Source organism: Asterias amurensis, chromosome 1 (genome assembly GCF_032118995.1).
Source record: "Asterias amurensis chromosome 1, ASM3211899v1".
NCBI classification, from domain to species: Eukaryota; Metazoa; Echinodermata; class Asteroidea; order Forcipulatida; family Asteriidae; genus Asterias; species Asterias amurensis.
In genome coordinates, this window is record NC_092648.1 from 28,358,275 (window position 1) to 28,378,829 (window position 20,555).

General features: G+C 38.3%; 1 protein-coding gene across 3 annotated transcripts in view; it reads left to right on the forward strand.

Moving 5' to 3' along the window:
• Positions 1 to 284: 284 nt before the first annotated feature.
• The window catches only part of LOC139935495 (uncharacterized), a 49,822-nt gene continuing 29,551 nt past the window's right edge, over positions 285 to 20,555 (forward strand). For 2 of the 3 annotated variants that reach the window (XM_071930115.1, XM_071930117.1), the window contains exons 1-2: positions 285 to 384; positions 10,891 to 12,469. In XM_071930115.1, coding sequence (XP_071786216.1) covers positions 10,936 to 12,469 — 1,534 coding nt within the window. In that variant the 5' untranslated portion in view covers positions 285 to 384; positions 10,891 to 10,935. Of the gene's footprint in view, positions 385 to 446; positions 566 to 10,890; positions 12,470 to 20,555 lie in introns of those variants that run through there. The other variant, XM_071930116.1, reaches the window with a different exon arrangement.

Sequence of the window (20,555 nt, forward strand, 5' to 3'; positions counted from 1 at the left end):
TATCTACCGCAACTTTACATACACCGGTCGAGTGCCGCGGATGAATACAATGTCAAATACGATTTGGTCCCCCGTTAAGTTGAAGAACGGATGATAAATAATATTTAATAAATCGAAGAAACATTATCTTTTAGCCTCTATCAAAAACAAATGAATTATCTATAAGAACAGAAACAGAACGTACATTATTGAGCGGCATGACCTATATTTTGAGGTCAAGTTGGCGGATGTATATCTTATTTATTATCAAAGTAAATCGTCTCACACGATGCATAGTAATGAGCTAGGCATCGGGAACTCGGCGGATCAGCGAAGCTGTGTTTCCGTGGCCCAAAAATCTTCGACATACAGGAAACTCATGAAGATTTCTACCTAAAAGCACCGGTAAGCAACCTCACTTCAGCTGTAAGGTTACTCTTTAATGTCTTTAGAACACTCGGGTAGATTTCCGTGCGGTGTTATCACACGGAAAAGGGTGCATTTTGCAAACGAAAATGGGCATCAGTTTAAACCATCTGGTGTATGTGGCTGCATTTTTACGTTCAGTTCGTGTGTGATTTAGTGGGTATGTACAGCAATGTACCATGTACATTACGTTACACTGTGTATAACTTGACTGTTGAGTGTTGTGGTATGGAGGTAGAAATATATGGGTAAAAATCGGCAGTAGGCCATGCATGCATGCATGCAGTCATGTATTCATACGAACTGTGTGTGTGTGTATGCATCATGTCCATACATCATGTGCATGTGTTCGGTTTATTAGTGCAAGGAAGAAGCCAGTAGAAGATAAAGAGAGGACTCGAAACAACACAAGGTTTTCTTTGCTTTTTAAAATCAAATTAAATTGTATTCCTCTTTATTGGTAATACTTGTTGGTGGACCCAGTCACCGAGTCAGGGCAGGCAGGGGGGCAGGGCGCGAGTGAACTGCAGTGGTGTCGTGACGGTGAGCACAGCAGTTCATAAACTGGGGAGCCCTGCCTAGCTGTTGTATTTGTAAATAATGACTTCTCCTATATCATATTTTTGGGGTGGGTTTTCGGTTGAGCCATTCCATTTGTTGTATAATAATCCTAAATTAAAGATTTAACCTCAAATCCTCTGATTGTCACAGCTAGTTGCACAGTTTCCGATATTAAAATGGTGTTTGCCAACCCTTGTGACAGTTGTGATGTGTGCTGTTATTATTGTTGTTCAGGAAGTATTATTACTTTTAATTTATTATTACTTTTCACTTAACTTGGACATTGCCACCAGCATTTTAAAATAAATTTGTATTATGATGTCTCTGAAAATGTGTGTGCATACAGTGTGAGACTGGTACATCCTTTGTGTCATTGCAGTTGTGGATAGGGGTTGCTTTAACATTTTAATGGCTCAAAAGGCATTTTCCCCAACACTTAGAACTTAATCAAAAATCAATAAGTTGTATAAATTCGGAGGTCAAAATACTTTCCTAAAATTTTCAGCCAGCACAAGTTTCTCACCAGCAACAATTTCTCCTTCAAACAGGCTTCTATCTTCAATTTCTTGTTAACATTGTGCGTGTGTAAAAAAAGGCTCTGTTGCTATTTATCTCACGCATGTTGTACTTGTGCGATCGCTATTTAGCCCTCAACATGTGATAGAAATACAATGCCGTGTCAAGGAAATTTGTGTAAAGGTTTTTGGGTGTTATTAACAGAAAGGTATTTATCACTGGGAATGAAAGACTTGGTGCCCTGTCCTAAATAAGGGAATCAATGTGTGGTGAAGAGGTTTTCATCTAGTGGTCTAATCCCAACATGGTAAATTATAAAGAACCAGGCCTCGGCGGGTTTAAACCACTAGTTGAAAACCGATTCAACACACTTTGATTCCCAATCATAAATACCTTTTCGGTCAAAAACATCATAACTTTTTGGTCAAAAAGTAAAATTGTTAAATGATTTCTTTCAACACAACACCCCTCCAGCTATGAAATGGTAAAGCCCTCCGCCGCCCTAGGGTAAACAACTCCTTAAAAGGTAATGCTGTGCGCATCGCGCGTATCGCGTGATGTGGCACAACTGTTTCAGCCGTTGCTCTCGACCAATAGGAATGAGGAAACTGTCTTAAAAGAACAGGTGCAAGGTCGGGTGTCACGCTCATGAATTAACACTTTTTACCGGTCATAAACAAAGGTCTATACACACCCACGTGACGTGCTCTCCACCAATAGGAATAGGGAAACTGTCTGAGGTATTTATGAATGACCATTTTAAACCTTGCAGGGTTATGGACTAAAGACCACATCTTCGTTACCTCACCTTTGGTTTAGGTTTTTACGGCCTGTTGACTAGTGCCCCATGCAATATTCTAGCATACCTACAACTTTACGCTTCCCTCACATCGGTGCCCTTTGTCCAAGAAAGTCTTCCTTGCACTTCTTAATACCAAGCCTGTGGTTATGTGATCGGGACAATCATTGCGATTTGCCCCTTTTTTAGGAAGTTTTGTTTCTCAAGAATTCTTGTTTGTGTGTATGTAGTGTAGTTTATTTTAACCATTTGAATTGTAGAAAGTTATTGAGGGTTTTACGTGTGTGTAGAAAACTTGAGGTTACAGCCTTAATGTACAATGCAATAGTTCTAGGTTGAGTGGCCCTACATGTTTTTTATAAAGTCTTTAAAGCCATAAGACACTTTCGGAACAGATTTTTTTGTTTTTAAGCTGACAGATTTACAAATAACTTACAGGGTTTACAGATGGTAATGGTGAAAGACTTCTCTTGATATATTATTCCATGAAATGCTTTACTTTTTGAGAAAACATTACACCAATATCAATTTTCAATATCGAGAAATATCAATTTTCGATATCGAGAATTATGGATTTATTTTAAACACATGTCATGACACGGCGAAATGTGCGAAACAAGGGTGGGTTTTCCAGTTATTTTCTCCCGACTCCAATGACCAATTGAGCCTAAATTTTCACAGGTGTGTTATTTTATATATAAGTTGTGATACACAAAGTGTGGGCCTTGGACAATACTGTTTACCGAAAGTGTCCAATGGCTTTAAAGACACTGGACACCTTTGGTTATTGTCAAAGACCAGTCTATTCACTTCGTGTATCTCAACATATACACAAAATAACAAACCTGTGAAAATTTGAAATCAATTGGTCGTCTAAGTTGCGAGATAAAAATTGAAAACCCCCCCACCCTTTTCACACAAAGTTGTATGCTTTCAGCTGCTTGATTTTGAGACAGATGAGGTCTCAAAATCATTTCAAATATTTTACTGAGAAATTACTTCTTTCTCAAAAACTACGTAACTTCAGAGGGAGTTGTTTCTCACAATGTTTTACACTAACAACAGCTCTCCATTGCTCGTTACCAAGTAAGTTTTTATGCTTGGTAAGAATTATTTTGAGTAATTACGAATAGTGTCCAGTGCCTTTAAGAGGTAAATAGTTAGTAGTATTACTTGTAGTATATTCAATGTTGTGTGTAAAGTGAAAGGGCGCCAAGTCTTGGTTCAAGAAACTGAGATCTGAAACATGAAGACTAAATCCAGAAGCATCAAAGACAGAGGTACCTCTTGTTTTTATTTACCATGTAGGTGTTTCAGTAAGAAATAAAAAAACAAAATATCCTCAAGATTTACTGTCATGGGTGATTGTTTCAGCTTTAATTAAGCGGTCTTTCATTTTCAGGCCTGATATCTCACGGAGGCAACGGAGGCGATTGCCTCCGTTGCCCCTTGTCATTGCCTTGGTGCCCTTTAAATGCTCCAGTAGAAGTTTACAATTTCCTCATAGGGTGCCCTTTGCCAAAGAGAAAATGCCTTGGTGCCCTTGCCCTTTCAAAAACGAAGCATACAGACCTGCATTTTAAATAAAAAGTTTTCTTTCTGACTTTCTCTTTGATGAAATTCAGTGTACACCTATCCACTGCAGCTGTGGCTTAGCCCTCTTCTAGTCATCCCAACTCCTATCTCCAACCACTTAAGCCCTGCTGCTTTGGACATTTCTCTTAGTGCATCCACAGTCTGCTTTTTGTTTTGCAGTATTCCTTTTGCTTTTGTCTTGTCATTTTTGTATTTTGCTTGTCTGTCGAGGCTGTCTTTTACAAGCATCGGCATTGACTTTATCTGACAGCCCCATGCTCTCTTTTATTTTGGTCAACATAACTCCATCCCTTTCATTTTCTATGCACATCATTTGTCTTATTTATGTCGTATTTTTCGTACGTAATGTTTCGAGGAATAAAAGTGACTTTTAATGGTGGGGGGGGGGGGGCACCATTTCAGGCGTTCAATGTTTCTTGCCTTCCTTTATTGTAGTAGCGAAGTAAAAAGGCTATGAGCCTTTATTATTGAAAACTATGTGACTGAGCACTGTGTGCGTTGTAAAATTGTGATTGCGGAGTGGTAGGTCTGTGTTTTGCGGGGCTTTCTATTTTTTTGATGATTATCTCAACCGTTAACGTGTAAACATACAAGCGGACATTTAGTATGCATCTACCAATTTTACAAAAGGGACACCGACGGCAGTTGGATAAAAAAGGTCACAGCAATATATTGCCGTGACTTGTCATATATTCGAGGGCATCACGACAATAGCACAGGGCACCTGCCGTCGGGCTGTCGGTGATTTCGAGGCCTGTAAAGAGGTACATTTTACATGTATCTTAGCAATTACATCATTTTAGAAATACACATACGAGGTGTAATTTGTTCACATAGTCCTTAACAATCATGACAGTGTTCCATTTGTTTAATCTATCATCTTTTATCAAACTCTTAGTAAGGTTCAGCTGTTTTATGCACTGTGAACCTGAACACACTTAAGACATTTGCAATTCTCAGTAAACCAATAATGCAATATGCTATAGTTTTAGATAAGATTCTTATTTTAAAAAAATTGTTTGCAGTGAGTTAGGAAGAGATCAAGTTAATTGAATAGTGAACCTTTTGGGGTATTATTTAATGCACATTTCCTAGTACTTGTAGAGCTGTAGATCAAACCGCTTAACAACATTATTATCTCTGTTCCTCAGGCATTTGACCATTCCTCAAACATTCAAGACTCACAGCATTCCTAGGGGAGTATACTACGTGTACATGTAAGCTGCTTGAATTAAAAGCTAAGGGGTTGATCCAACACATTAGTGTCTCATTTATACACCTGGATTAAGAGAAGCGGTTGTGGACAGGTGCCTTGCTCAGGGACACAAGTGTCATAACCGGGAGTCTAACCCCAGACTCTGACGATTCAGCCATCATAACTTGAGTGTGATGCACTAGACTGTTTGGCCAACTACATGCCTGATTATTGTCTGTTTATCAAACATAGAGCAGGAAAAAGCTCCCTCGAGCTAAGCTTTTCACAACATTTCTCTCAGTTACTTATAACATATAGAGGTTTAATAGCACAAAAATGGTATTAGAAGATCATTATAGGAAAATTCATATTATTTTGAAGGTAGAGTGTGAGGGATACACCAGAGCAAGTACTTTTAAACATAAAACCTCTATTGTTTCAATAGGATTTACCTAAAATTTGTTGATTTTGACTAACTTCTCTCGTTTATGAGTTGTTTTATTCTTTCTAACAAAATGTCACAAAAAGCCAACTTTTATGGCAGATTTTGCATAAGTTTGCATACAATTGTGAATGATGTAAATTACAACACTTTCTGAGGTTGATAAAGTGATGGCCCGTTAGGACAACTGTTTTTCCCTTGTGCATTAGCCCTAATAATGGATCTGTACTGCTCTTATCAACAATCTACTGTAGCACATCAGTCAGTGCAACCCTGGGAATAACTGTTTCATGGGGATTTTTTTCGCACATCGCTTAGTAGACGCCAAATATAGCATCGTGTCTCAGCCCTATCAAATAATAGTTGCACTGCATCAACTAGTAGATTTTGATTCACGCTGGCACAGCGTTTGGTGCGCAGTTCTGCAATACTTCCACTCTATAAATCAGTGCTAGCCCCCGAAAGGCAGTCTGTGTTGCATGCACAGTACACCGTGGGGTTAGTCATCGCATTAACTCCATTTCCCCTGCATCGTGACCTCCCAGTTTCCTGCCCAACATGCTTTCATGGGCTGCCTTCCCATGTGACCTACATGCACTCATTCGGAAGCTGCCCATGAATTCCATGAGAAAATTGTGCTTTCCAACAAAAACTATGGCCAATAATGTTTCCTAAACCTTGCAGTGCATGCCACATGTACATTGGTAGTAGATGAACCTAACACTAATAGCTAGTTAGCCTTTGCAAAATCAATTCTTGTGAGTTAGAGTTCATTCGTAAGTTTGGAAGGTGGCAGTGAGTAGGAGGCTATAATGCACTACAATTACAAACGAACTTGATTTGTGAAAGCCTCAGGTAGCTGATGTATGTATTGGTGGTATATCAATGCCTTACATAAATCGTACAATTGACCAAAACGTGATCCTTTCTAAGAGTTACAACAACGTGAGATCGTTTGACCATGTAGTTTTCCGGATCCGTACAGAAGACACGTCAAACTTTCAGCATTGCTATTGATTCACAGGATGTGATATGACACCAAGTTACATTGCAGTCGCAGTTGATTGAAGATGGCACTTCAATGCACAAAGTCTGGTACCTGAAGCATGAACATCTGGACCACTGAACATAGCAGACAAAACAATGGGCCAGATAAATAAAAACTAGCATTTGCTTTTACTAGTCTTTTACTTAAATCCTTATAAATAAAAGTAAGCCTTAATATTGCTAGTAATTGGTCGAACTAGTAGGTAAAATCAATGCTTGAGGGACTCTTCTTATTGAGATGTAAATAAAACCGACATTTTACTATTACCTGATAGTTTCACAAGATACTGGGCCGTGTAAAGGCCAGCATTAACAAAATGTCGACAAGTTTAAGATCAGGCATGAGAATTTGCTAAAATCTCTGTAAATAACCTTTTACTGGAAAAACACCATTTACTTGAACGGATTAGTAAATGGTCAGAGAAAAGCACAATAGCGGGGTATTCAGGAGTATAACAATAGAGGCATGGACTCGCTGATCAATAGGTTTAACTGAAATGCAGGCAGGGCAGTTTCCACTTACTCAAGTTTTTGATGGCGGCAGTGGCTATGATGAGGAAACAGCCAGCCTCTCCACGCCAGCGCTCGAGAGATTGGTTCTTTTAGAGCAATTAAAGTACACAACAAATTTATAAGTAACATTTATCGTTGGATCATTAGACCAAGGGAAAAATAACCCTTTAATACTGACCCGATACCGAGCCATATATGCAACACTGTTGTTCAAGTAAAATCTCAAGCTCCTCATGCAGTAGCTTGTAAAAATACAAGTAATTGCTACAGTATGTTAGTAAAACTCGGTTTTATTTATATGTCTATAAGTGAAAGGTAATCCAGCGAGCAAAATGTTCATGCCTGATCTTTTACTTTTCAGTCTTCTTGCTAATGCTGAACCTTTAACTTGATAAGTAATTGCTAGTTTTTATTTATCCGGCCCAATATAACTGGCTGTGACAGTATTGGATGAATGGTTGAGGGACCAGTCTTATTGAATAATAATAAGCTCATAATCACATATGCAAAATGCTAGCCAACATGCTTTTCAAAATTCATACACTGTATTCCCTTCCTTACAATATGCAAACTATCATATCAAAAGGGTTGTGGTAAAAGAAATGAAGAGAACAGTCTGTGTATTGCATGATAAAGTTAGTGGGGAGTTTGTACAGAAACGTGTGTGTTACCATGGTTTTGAATTAATGTGAATGCTAATATCTAGGAAAACAAGTTTATAAATTCAAAAAATCATTTTCACTCTTCACTTCGTTTATGAAAAGAAAGTAAATGCAGTCCTTCAGTCACTGTTTGCCTTCTCTTGCATTATGCATTTTGTATAGCCCACACAGTGGTTTCCAGGGGATCAGAATTTCTCATAAACAAAATATTTGAAGAAGTTTACTAAAATTTCACAAATTCATCCTGGACAAGAAGAACTTTTATGTTCAGTTTTAAAATAAATATATTTCAAACTCGAACATCGAAAAACTTAGCTAACAAACGCGTGTGCAGACAGTCTTCTCTGATCAAATCCACATCACTTACTAATGCATTGTTCATTAGTGTGTTTTATTAATGCATTGCTTATATAGCCACACACTACATGTATCTGCTTGCGCGTGTTTCCCCTGGACAGCCCAGTAATGCTGCAACTACATTGCTTCAAAAAATGTCGCCTTTGTTCAAACTGAGCATTCTTAGCGCATCTATGCGATTTTGTTTTAAAGCATAAGAAAATTGCTCAAAATTAATATGTTTAACAAAATCACACAGGCCTAACTACAGACAAGTAAATGTGAAATGCTTGACCCCTCTCCCTGTACATTAACTTACAAGGCATTTTAAAAATATTGGTTTAGTTGAATTTGAAATAACTGTCTAAGTGATTCTTTAGGATAGCATGCATTCAATGGATGTATCCAAGTTTGAAACCTAAAAAACCCCAAAATGTTGACCGTTGTCATTAAAATCAAATTGTAAATTTTCTACTGGCAAATTTGAACTACATGTACTTTGTAGTCTACATTTACATTGTATGTGTTGCACATCATCTTTAACTGTACATAATTGCATCATGCGAGTACATTACATACCTACCACAGTGTGCATGATCCTAGGACGTGTTATAATATATTTACAAATGAGCAATTATTGATGGTTTTAGTGTACATATTGATCATGTTTTTGTGTGTGTAGAATATACTGGGTAAATTTGTTTATTTGTAAAATATATGTACATGTACTGGGCGCATTTTTGTAAAATAACTGGGTAAATTTGGTTGATATTTAAAATGATGGGCCTGTTCAAAAGGATAAGGGTGCAGGACTCGGCCCAATTTCATAAAGCCTGTTAGCACAAAAATTTGCTTAGGATGATATTTCTTTCTTGATAAAAGCAAGATTACCAACCAAATTTTAATTTGTTGCATATTGCTTGTTACTAGCATTCAGCTGTTGTTTGCTTATCCTGAAAATCATGTGGTTGGTAATCCCATTTTATTTTAAGAAAGAACTTTCATGCTAAGCACATTTTTGTGCTTACAGGCTTTATGAAATTGGACCCTGGTTATCAGAGGAGCACATTACATCTTAGATAATTGTTATGAATTATTTAATAGCTCTCTCAATTCATCAAGTTTTGAGCCTCCAAATTTAAATTAGGCGTTCTGCACGTATACATTTTTTCATAGCGAACCAATTAATATTATGGTTAGATGGTGCTCATGTAACTTGTGGTTAGTTGTCTTATGGTTTCAGTCCTTGTTTCCTTGAAAATTGCATTGCTATAGCCAAAAAATCAGAGTACACCGAGTGTAGGTCAATACGATCAATCAGGGCACATGGATCGTACCACAGGTGGAGGGATTGCACTCGCACTCAAATCTCAAACTGAACACATGTTTCGACTCGGTTAGAATGATGTTGTCTAAATAAAAAATGGACAAAATTGTTGTTGTTGGTTCAACGGCAGAAGGAATAAACAATTACATTGTAGGATAATTGTGTTGTGGGCATAATGCCCCATGGCAAGTTTGCTTGTTGAGTAACTCAGTGTCAAACCCATGGAAGGCTGCATACATAGCTTTGAATAGCTTTAGTCACTCGACCATGTAAAAGTCAGTTCCAAGCGGAACTGCACAATTTGTGGTGAAATAACGTGAAACGTACTTGTAGAAACGTAGACTTTGTGTGTACACGGCTTAGGAGGAAAAAATGCACAATGGTATGACAGATTCATGTACATGTACCAGAGATTACAAATCTTTTTGTCAGAAATTTGACCTTGAGATTGTGTATCTGACTGAAATTTCAGTTCTGACTTTCCGCCTTGTGAAAATGATTCGCTTACAGTATAACATGTATAACAAGTTACTACATGTAAATAATTGGAATATAGAGCTGCGAAACCAAACTTTTGCCACCATAACGTTTACGTGCACAGAGACAGATTAACATATATTTAAGGTTTTATATTCACATCTGAAAAGCATGAAATTTGAGCATTATGAAAAAATAGATTAAACAGTTTTTTGGTAGCCCACAGGGCAAGTTGCGAAAGTTTGTTTTGCCCACAGCAATTTTGTCATTGCTTTGCTTGTGTTTAAGGTGAGCCTTAGACTTCATGCACATCAGGTCATTGAAAGCTTATACGGCTAACCAATCTGGGGAGATTTTGTTTGAAAATTTTTAATTAAGTTTCTTCCAACCTTCTATTCTCAAATCCAAGTCTTTGAAGAAAATTACTTCAGTCCAACAAGAACACTCTGAGAAGGGGGCATATGGAAGGTTTTTTTATAGAAAAACTAATAACCATTTGGTTTACGTGTCATGTCTGAATGCTAGGGGTAGTTCATTAACTTGTCTTTGTGTTAAAATCATTCACAGAAAAGAAGGAATGATTGATAAAGCTTTCCCTGCTTATGCCATAATTCAATGCGGGTTAAACAAAATTATTCACAAAGTTTCATTGGCCTTGATCTGACTTTTTAGAACTTCGTAACCCTTGCTTTATCACAAAAGATTTTAACTTAAATCAGCCTCGGTATCAGACCTTCAGATGTCAGTCTTGGTCCAAGACCTTTTGATCATGGTCTCGTACTTGGACTTTGTCTTTATCTGGAACTTGCATTTGGTGTACACTGTACAGGCTTTGAACTTCTCTATTGAAGGGGCACAACAGTTTTCTACTTGTAATGGGCACTTTAAAAGTAACTTGAATTGAAACCTTGTACTGTTGTTGAGGGCACCATAGCAAAAGTACAGGACACCAAGGCAATGAGAGACTTTGAGTTTAATAACTATAACTGTTTTGGTGTTCATTTTCACCCCCAGGTCAAGACATCAAAGGATCCCTTATTGGGCCCTCAAAACACAGACATGGCCTTATCTGGTATGGATGGCAACTTGAGTATGGTTAAAAATGAAGCTCAGACAGTGCCTGCAGCTGTTCAGCGAAGCTCATCTCTGGACAGCATGCAGAATCCGGTTACTGTCCTGCCAGGCAACAATGAAATGCTCCCCACCACCCTTTCGACACCTTCCAATGTTAGCAACTCGTTGTCACCTCCTTGCCAGCCCGTACAGCGAAGTCGTAGTCTCCCCCTCCTTGATTCCAGTCAGGAGATCCCTCCGGAGCTTCTTGCAGATTTAACATCAGCAGATCGAGGTAACCTACTCGGTAACAACTCAGTGGGAATCGGGGAAGGCTTATCAACCAGCCAGGCAAGTCATCAAGGAGGCCATTTTTTGCAGCGGGACTACTTGCATGTTAGTCAGCAGCACCTGACAGCCCTCCCGCAACAGCCCTTGAATCTCAGTCAGTCAGCCGATGTGAAACAGTTCTTGAGCCCATTCCAACAGCCAAGGTTGAACATGAGCCGACAGGTCAGGAATCTGCTACCTCATCTAGGTGACTGGAATAACTATCAAACTACTGGAAGGCTACCCCTGAGGGGATCAGATCCGGCCATAGCTGGCTTCCCTGCAGTTGCCCAGCATGCCATGGCTGGGGGTCAGACACTGTTTAACCCCAGTGTCGCAAACATATATAGTAAGGTCATGGACAAGGCGCTTGGCTTCCCTATCAGTGAGTCTTTTACATTTGGAAGGGATACCCTACCTTTTCAAAGTGGACAGTCTTCTATGAACATGATCCCCTTGCGGCAGCAAGGAACACACATGTTTGATGGAAAACCTGCCAAAGAGGGTGAGAGGCAATTGACCAAGGATATCAGGGGCAACGTGGTCCATGCCCACCAACATCACAATGAGAATAACAATGATAAAACCTCGCCCAACATGCAGACTATGTCCGATGGTGTTGGTGGTCACCTTGTCGATAAATCCATGCTGCCGTTATCTGTAAGCGTGTCTGTAGCCTTCTCAGAGCCAAGTCAAGACAGTCCAGCTTCGCTGTCTCGACACAGTAACAGTCCAGCCATGCCCTATCGGACATCCGCTGATCAGATGCTGAGCATGATCAATTACAATGAAGACCAGCTCCTTCAGGAGCATGGCCTGATAACAGATAATTCTGTAACTGGAACCTTGGATGATAACTTCCTAAGCGGGTCTATGGGAATGGGACATCCCGGCGGCACACGCCTAACTGATTCTTCCAATCTCACTGGAATGGATTCCAGCCCACCGAGTGTGAACAATGAAGCCTTTGACCTTTTTGATGGAGGTGGAGATGTTGATGAAGCCAACTACATGACGGACTCGCTTTCCCCGCAGCCGCTACCCGGTAATGTTGATCATGATGTTCATGTTACAACTTCCCTGCCAAGCATTGGATCCTCATCTGGGAGCGATGTGATGGCAAGTGTACCCAGAGCGATGGGGCGAGGAGGGGTGTTAGGAATCGGTGGTGGCAAAAATCCACCAGATGGTAAATCATCTACCTCAATAGGTACGTAAACAATTTTTATTGTTGGGTTTGCTCTCAATTTGTTTGATTTGAGTAAGTTCATAAGCCTGGCTCATACTTCCTGTGAATGCAAAGCGATTATTTTGTGACGTAATAACTGGTATGCTTTGTTTAGGAAATTGTGTCGCAAGAAAATTTGCTTTGCAGGAAGTATGAACCTGGCTTTAGTGAGAGGAATTTATTATGAATTTGACTCAAAGTGCTATGTTTGACTATGATTGGCACAATGTTTGTTATTTTGTTGGTGGTGGCAAACTTATACTGTTGGTACACGTGAATGACACACTCTTTTTGTCACCAAATTTTTTCACATATTGTACATAATTTGATAATAATGCAAGGTGGACCTGTGTAACATGTCTATCTTCTGACAAATTTTACTGCTGTAGCAGTGGTTGCAAATAAAACCTGAGAGACGAGTACATGTAGACAACTGGTGTTCACTCTATGACCTCATAAATGTTTTCAAAAAAGAAAGGTTACTACATGTAGTACATGTATGTCATGAAATTTTTGATGAAAAATTCATGACCGAGGATGTACACTGTAGACTGCACAAATTTGTCATTGTTGCATGGGGGAAAATGTAATTGTGACAAGGTTGTTTAGCATCTTTTTTTTGTGATACATTTCTACATAATACTTACATGAATTTTGAATTGTTTTGGCAAAAAAGAAGTGAAACTTATGAACAGTGTATTGTTGTATTTTGCTAGTTGCTGTACATATGCGCTTGTGTACCATTAAACAGTGTGTGTTGCTTTTGGTAGAAGCATATTGGCATTGTACAAAACTACTGAAAGAAAATATGTAAATGTATCGAAAAGGATAAAAGCCAAGATAAAGGTAAGTTGGGTAAGTAAAGTACATGGTAGAGTTAAAGTACTGTAGAGAAGAGCAAAACTTCATGTAACTTGATTGTTTGAGTGATGAATAAATCACATCAAGTTAGTGGAATGTGCTATTACTAACTTGTAGGAATAAAGAGAGAGACCAGAGCGTGCGTCCTAGTGACTGCTCCTTTTCCATTGCAAAGAAAAGGACGCCTGCTAATCTTTAAAGTCGTATTTAGCTGGCGTGCACACGTAAGAGTATGTACATGTAGATTTTTACACATATAATTTGGTGATCAAAGAGCATGTGCGTCAGTAGGTTAGAGCATAGAGTAAGGACAGAGACTCTATGGTTAGAGTGCTGCCCAAAATGCTGGTGGTTGACTACAGTCACGCGTGGTGGTTGACAACTACTGTGATATGTCCTGGGCCAGAAATGCATGTGGGTTTTTGTTGTCCACAAAATCTCCCATCATGGTTAAGCACATTTTATACCACACGGTTCTTTCAAATTGAAGAAGGGTCCATAACCTTATCTCTACCAAAATTAGCCTAATAATTAAGCACAGCTGGCAGGTGGTTTCTCCAGGTTACCACTCTCACAGTCTCATTAAAGCACCTTAGGGCAATGGCTTTGCTCTTCACAAAGTGTGCTGCAAAATGGGTTTGGTTCCTTGATAAACTGTAAACACTGTTTTAATAGATGCTAAATTTGCACCAAGATAAAGAACGTAATTATTGTTCTAACCCATAATGTTAAGCGCTTTATACATGGTACTTTCTTGAATGCTGTGGAAAAAATATATACAAGAGTACGGTATGTATAACCTGGGTGGGATACAAACCCACAATTTTTTTATTCAAAACCAGATGTAATACCACTACCATAGAGCTTGCCGTTAACTACATGTAGCAGAAAGCCTTGAGTCACTTTGTATAAAACTGGAACACATCTTTTTGCAAAGTTTGACACATTCCAAATCTACCATCACAACTATGAAATGCAATAACAAATAATACAGAATAGTGTCTGACCTGATTTTAGACTGTTTAACTAAAGAAATGTTAATAAAACTAGCTTCATACAAAAATATGTTTTGTACTCTAAGTCAAATTTTATATTCGGACTAGTTACACCCTATGTGAAGTTGCTTACAGTTTACAAGCTGATGAGTGAATGTGTATTCCTGCACATTTCTTTCAGTCAGTGAACCCGCTTAAATTGTACAAATTTTTAATACTGGAATGCTAACACGCCAGGACATTTCATTTCTCAGCGTGCGCAGTCCATGCATTCACATTGTAACTCTTTCCTTTTCAAAGATGAACAAAGGGTACTAGAATTCATGCTCAAAACCTCCATTTATCCGGTTGTTATTGTGTAATCCCTTATTCCAGACCTTCATCCATAAAAAGTTATCTGTAATATTTACCAAATACGGTGGTATATTGGTGAGGGTATACTGTGGATCCCAAAATCAAAGACCATTGACAGGCCTTGAATAACATGCAGGTTACGGAAGCCATGGCCTCCAATGCTGCCATGGGCCCAATTTCTTGGCTCTGCTTACCGCCAAATTCTGTGCTTTCCATCATACGCAGAAGCCAAAATTCTTTGCTAACCCGTGAAATACGAGTGCCGTAAGCACAGAATTCCCTGCTTCCGTTGGCGCCAATTCTGTGCTTACGGTATTAGCAGAGCCATGAAATTTGGCCCTGGTCTTGGCTTTGGTGCCCTTCAAAAATTTCCCATTCACTTATAGATTTTTCCATTCACTTATAGATTTTCCATTGGAAGTGCCCTTTGCAAAATGAAAATGACCAGGCCTGCATTGAGCTCTGGAAGTTGTACCCGAGCTAAAAAACAATTCTTAAAAGTTTCAGCCGGAATGAGATTTGTGAGATTTGTGTGTCCACTATATAATCAGAGAGAAGATGTGATCAAAGAAAGATCAGTGTACAGACATGTAAGTGAACACTTATGCATGAACACTTGAGAGGAATAAGTTTGTACATAAGTGAACATTGAACATTTGTATCCTAGAAAACCATGCAGTTTGATTTTAACATCTATTACGGACAAGTCAACACTGTTACACTGTTCGCTAATTAAAATGAAGATGTTTGCCAATCGTAGAGTTTGTTATTCCTGTTGTAATTGTAGACAATTACAGGAACAGAAATGCACAGTTTCTCTAACCGAATTATCATAATCAGATTGGCAATCTTGAACCTCTCCCGGAGCGATTCGTCGTCATTGTCCATGCAGACTGACCCTGGACAAAATATCATAATCAATGCTGTATTCTGTACTTGATCAAGCAATTTGATGAACGGGAATACCTGAATACATGGAGAGACTCTCAATGGGTAAATGCTGTCAGAGTCTATTAAAATGTTGGGGACAGTCCGTCAATGGATTTTTGTAACGCGATCCTGGGGATATTGTCTGATCACATGTATGAACCGGCTAGAGTGTGACTCTGAGAAACACTCTGCTTCACAAGATTGTACAATGAATTATGCTTCACACATAATGTGATACCTATCCTACAGACATGATGTGCGGGTGCTCCGTAAAAAGACTGGACCAACATGACCAATCATTGAGTTATTCATTTCTATGACTGTCGGTATGGTGGAATAAGTTCTCTAATATAAACATGCTAACTCTCATTCTCACATTTCGGTGGTTGTCTTGTGTGAGGGGGACGGATCCTTGAGAATAATGGCAATTGAAATTTGATACAGTCTACAATATGTTTAGCTAGGGCAAGTTTGTGTCAAAGCTTGGAAGCTCTTATAAAAACCCTAAAACAACAATAAGCTTGGAAGCTCTTATAAAAACCCTAAAACAATAAACCAGGCCTGTCTTTAACTCAATACAATGTAAATAGTGTTGATATTATTGATGGACTCAAAAGTGTGAGTCAAAACTATGTATACATTTTCAATGATGTATTTGCAATCCAAGGATTATAAGCTTGCACTCTACAAAACTCAATTTATTAACACCTCTCAAGGTTGGTATCTCAAATGCAATTATTAACGTTTTAATGCCTCAAATTAACATATTGAACCTTTCATAGTTCAGTTGTTTCCCAATATAATTTTTTAGATTACAGAAAACCAACGAAACACAAACTGCAATGAATATTTTGTGCTTAAATTGTAATTGTATGGAAGTTTTTTGCATGGCAATATTTCACTCGTGGGTTGGGATCCCACCCGAGTAACATGCCTGTGGTATTTTTTTTACAGGACTCAGGAAAGTACTGAGTATACAGTGCTTACACACATCGGTGTATGGGTTTAAAAAAATAATAATAATATTTCACTAATTATTCAGTACCATTACCAACTTTGAAATACCAAAGGTCTGTAGTTCACAGATGAATTGAAAACATGTTGATTATTCCAAAACTATAGGCCCTACCTGTTTAGAATTAATCTAAAACCTACTGTGTACTCACATTTTGTGACACAGATTTGTTGCAGAATTGCTTTATTATGTATTTGTGCACAATACTTCCTCTTCTTTACAATGTGCCGGCAGCTTCTTTATATCCAATTCAGAGAAACCATTTACATTTTATTGAATAGACATCCACCAATCCATCACAATAGGCTTCTAGTCAGGTTATTCAATTTCAGACCAGCTGATATACATGTAGTACGTGTTAAAGGAATTGGGTACTTTTTGTAACACAAATACAATGTCCACAGATTTAAATTAAACTTACACCGTTTGAAGATAATTATAGTAACAAGCGTACCTTAAAATATTAGTTGCTAAGGTGCTGTCGTTTTTGAGAAATGAGTAAAACAATGTCATGAAAATACGTTTTTACTTGCTAAAATAATTTTCGTCTCATGATCACCGAGACGAAAATTATTTTCATGACATCGTTTTACTCATTTCTCAAAAACTACAGCACCTCAGCAAGTAATATTTTCAGGGAAGCTTTCTACTATCTATCATTATCTTCAAACTGGGTAAGTTCAGTGTAAATCTGAAGACATTGTGTTTTTTGTCCTACAAAATGTACATAGACCCTTTAAATGGACAGACCTGGGCTCGAGTTCATTGAAATGCTTAAAGGGAAGGTACATGTTTGGTAATTAATCTTAAAATTAAAGGAAATACAAATCTTTAGGTTAGAAGCCTACAGCAGCTTTCGATAGTAAAAATCATTTTAAGAAAACAAAAAATCACTTCGAAGTTGTGTACAAAATATATCAGTTTTTATCCCCCAAATTTTAATCTCAGTAATGCTTACTCAGATTGTGTATTCCTATTAGATATTGTTCCTGCTGCGTGGACATAATTTTCATCAGGTTAATTTTATTCTACACATGTACATAGGATTTCCCCTGCCTTGCCTTCAAAATAATAAATTATAAACAAATACATTTACAAAACTTGATCTACAATGTATCTGCCCATGATTCAGAAACAGTAAATTTTATCAAGGCATTGTAGCTGCACCGTCACGGCATAACTCAAACACTATCATGACCCAGAAACTTGTGTAGATGTAATGTTCTCCCCGAGTCAACTAGAGTATGCTTTTCGGTTGTCATGGCAGCAGTTAACTCAACAGGGCTGACACTCAAATACTTTCAGAAAATAGGCTGTAACTAGACATTGAGAGTTTGTGAACAAACTCGAGGTGTTTGGTTTCCGGTAGTAAAAGCCTGGTGTAAAAAGCAAATAATGCATCTTGCTTTGTTCTCAAGATTTGTAACAAATGATCCAAATTGCAAAAATTGTCAAAACAACATGATGACGTCATCAGGATGTCATTTCGAGTACAAGAAGTTAATGTCCTTGACTAACAATACACCAAGTTTCACCTCAGTCGAACTTTTGGTTTGGCAGACACACAGCTTTGAAAAGTGCACCTTTATTAAGCAATACCACGTGACACATGATGACGTCATCAAGCTAACACTCCACAGATGCAGTGTATGTTGTTATTATGAAGAAGATTATGTATACCATTTTGAAACAACTACCATAAAGTCTGACACAAAAATCTAGTAAAAGTTTTGTTGAGGTGCTGTATTTTTGTAGAAATTAGTAAAACAATGTCACAAATTTTTTTATTTGTGACATTGTTTTACTCATTTCTCATAAGGTAAGCTTTCTACCACCATAATCTTCAAACTGAGTAAGTTTAATGTAAATCTGTTTGTGTCAAAAAAAGTACCCAAAGTACCTAGCCCTGGCAGTCCTCACACTTTTGTATTATACAACAGTGACGTCCTGAATATCAGGGTCCATTTCTGGGGTGGAAATTTTTCAAAGCTTCATAACTTAAATCTTACCTGCAAGAAGCCACTAATTTCAAAAGATTCACATTTTTCTGCAGTGGGTTTTGGTCGTCATATATTCTTAACAAATCCGTCATATTCGTGGAATAATGCAGCTCCCATCATTAAAAATTCCTGTTTATGATCAAATTCTCACACGACACGCATTAAACAGCTACCTGAGCGGAATGTTTTCAACAGAAATGGTATTTTTACTGTTTATAATGCACTTGTTCACCATTTTAATGTAATTTTGATATGTGTACACTTCTGAACTTTTCGTAATTATCGATTAAAAAATCAGGCCCCTACCTAAAGTTTTTTTGAAAAACTAAAAACACTTCTGCCGTTGAGAGCGGGCGTCAAAGGACAATGGCGCTGACGTCATTTGTGGGAGTTTGCTTTGTTATACATCCACGCTGCAACAAAGCGGCTTTATCTACTTATGACGTTTTGAGAGTGATTACGTAACGGGGCTTTTCGCAAATCTCGCAGAAAAGCTCTGGACAAGGGCATACAAAATGATTGTTTTTTTACACAATTGAAACCTATTTATAATCATATGACTCGATTTCCTTATTCATCGAAAACATTTTAAGTGGAATTCAGCAAAGTTCACGACTTGACATTTTCGTTCAAGCAGGTCTTCAAGGTTGGTTCATATTCGCTGCGTATTCACTGCGTACGCAGCGCTCGGACCCGTTTTTTAAAGTCCGCAGAGCGTAAAAGGAAGCGCACTGATACGAAAAGACAAAAACTGTGCTTCTTTTTCCAAAACTGTGTAATATAAGCTTGAAAGAATACCACATGTCAAACGACAGTGATTTCATGTAAGGAAATTGTGGAAATTTGCGATAAAGATTTGGATGGAAGGCATTTTATTTAATCCTTCCACCGGACGAATGTATGAACACAAGTTGACGCGTTCGTTTCTGCGCGCGAACGCAAATTTAATGCTTATTTATTTTATTTTTTTATGAAGTATGAACCTTAAATCAAATTTTGAATTGTCAGGTGCGTGCCCGCAGTTGCAGCGACTATAAACCGGCCTTATTGCGTTTGCGTGTTAACGCTGTGCAGTCAAGATACGGTGACCAAGAGTTAAATGCGTCTTGCATCTTGCGTCTTGCACGCAAATGTATACGCGTACGCACAGCAGCAGACAACATTGTGAGAGAACGATAAAAAATGGGAATATTTTAACGTTGGGAGCTGCATTATTTCAAGAAAAAGACGACCAAAACTCACCGCAGAAAAATGTATGCTGCCATGGAATGTGAATCTGTTGAGATTAGTGGCTTGTTGCAGGTAAGATTTGAGTTATGAAGCTTTGACAACTTTCTGCCCAGAAACAGACCCTAATAGTTAGGACTCTGGGTCCGTGTGCAGCACTGAGTAAGAGTCCTGTATAGGGCTACCAAAGTGCCCAGCTGTATGAAAATGAGCCCAGATCCCTGGGCTGGTAACATGCCGCGCAGAGCAGAACATTGCAGGAGTAATTGTGCATGCATTAGCTACATGTCCCGCACTGTTATTTAAAAAGCATGCATACTTTTTATAGGCCCGTTACTCATGAAACTCGGTCTGTTCCTGCCGTCCAGTGTATCCGTTTTGAGATTATTTATAAATGGCTTTCAGTTTTGAGCCACATGAGGGCGCTGTTCAATGCAGTATGGTAGGAGTTGAAATGAGTTTGTCACACAGTTCTGAACATGCTGGCCTTGTGCCATTGTTGTCTACTTATCCTTGGGTGGCTGTGAAAAAAATATGTTTATTAGTTGACTACTCTGCTAAGTTCTAGCACTACAGAATTTTTTTTTCTTTCAAGGAAAACAGTTTTCATTCATTCTTTCTGAATTTTACAGATAGAGGTTTTAGACTGCCCTGAAATTTTTTTTTGGCTCTTGCTTTGTGAACTG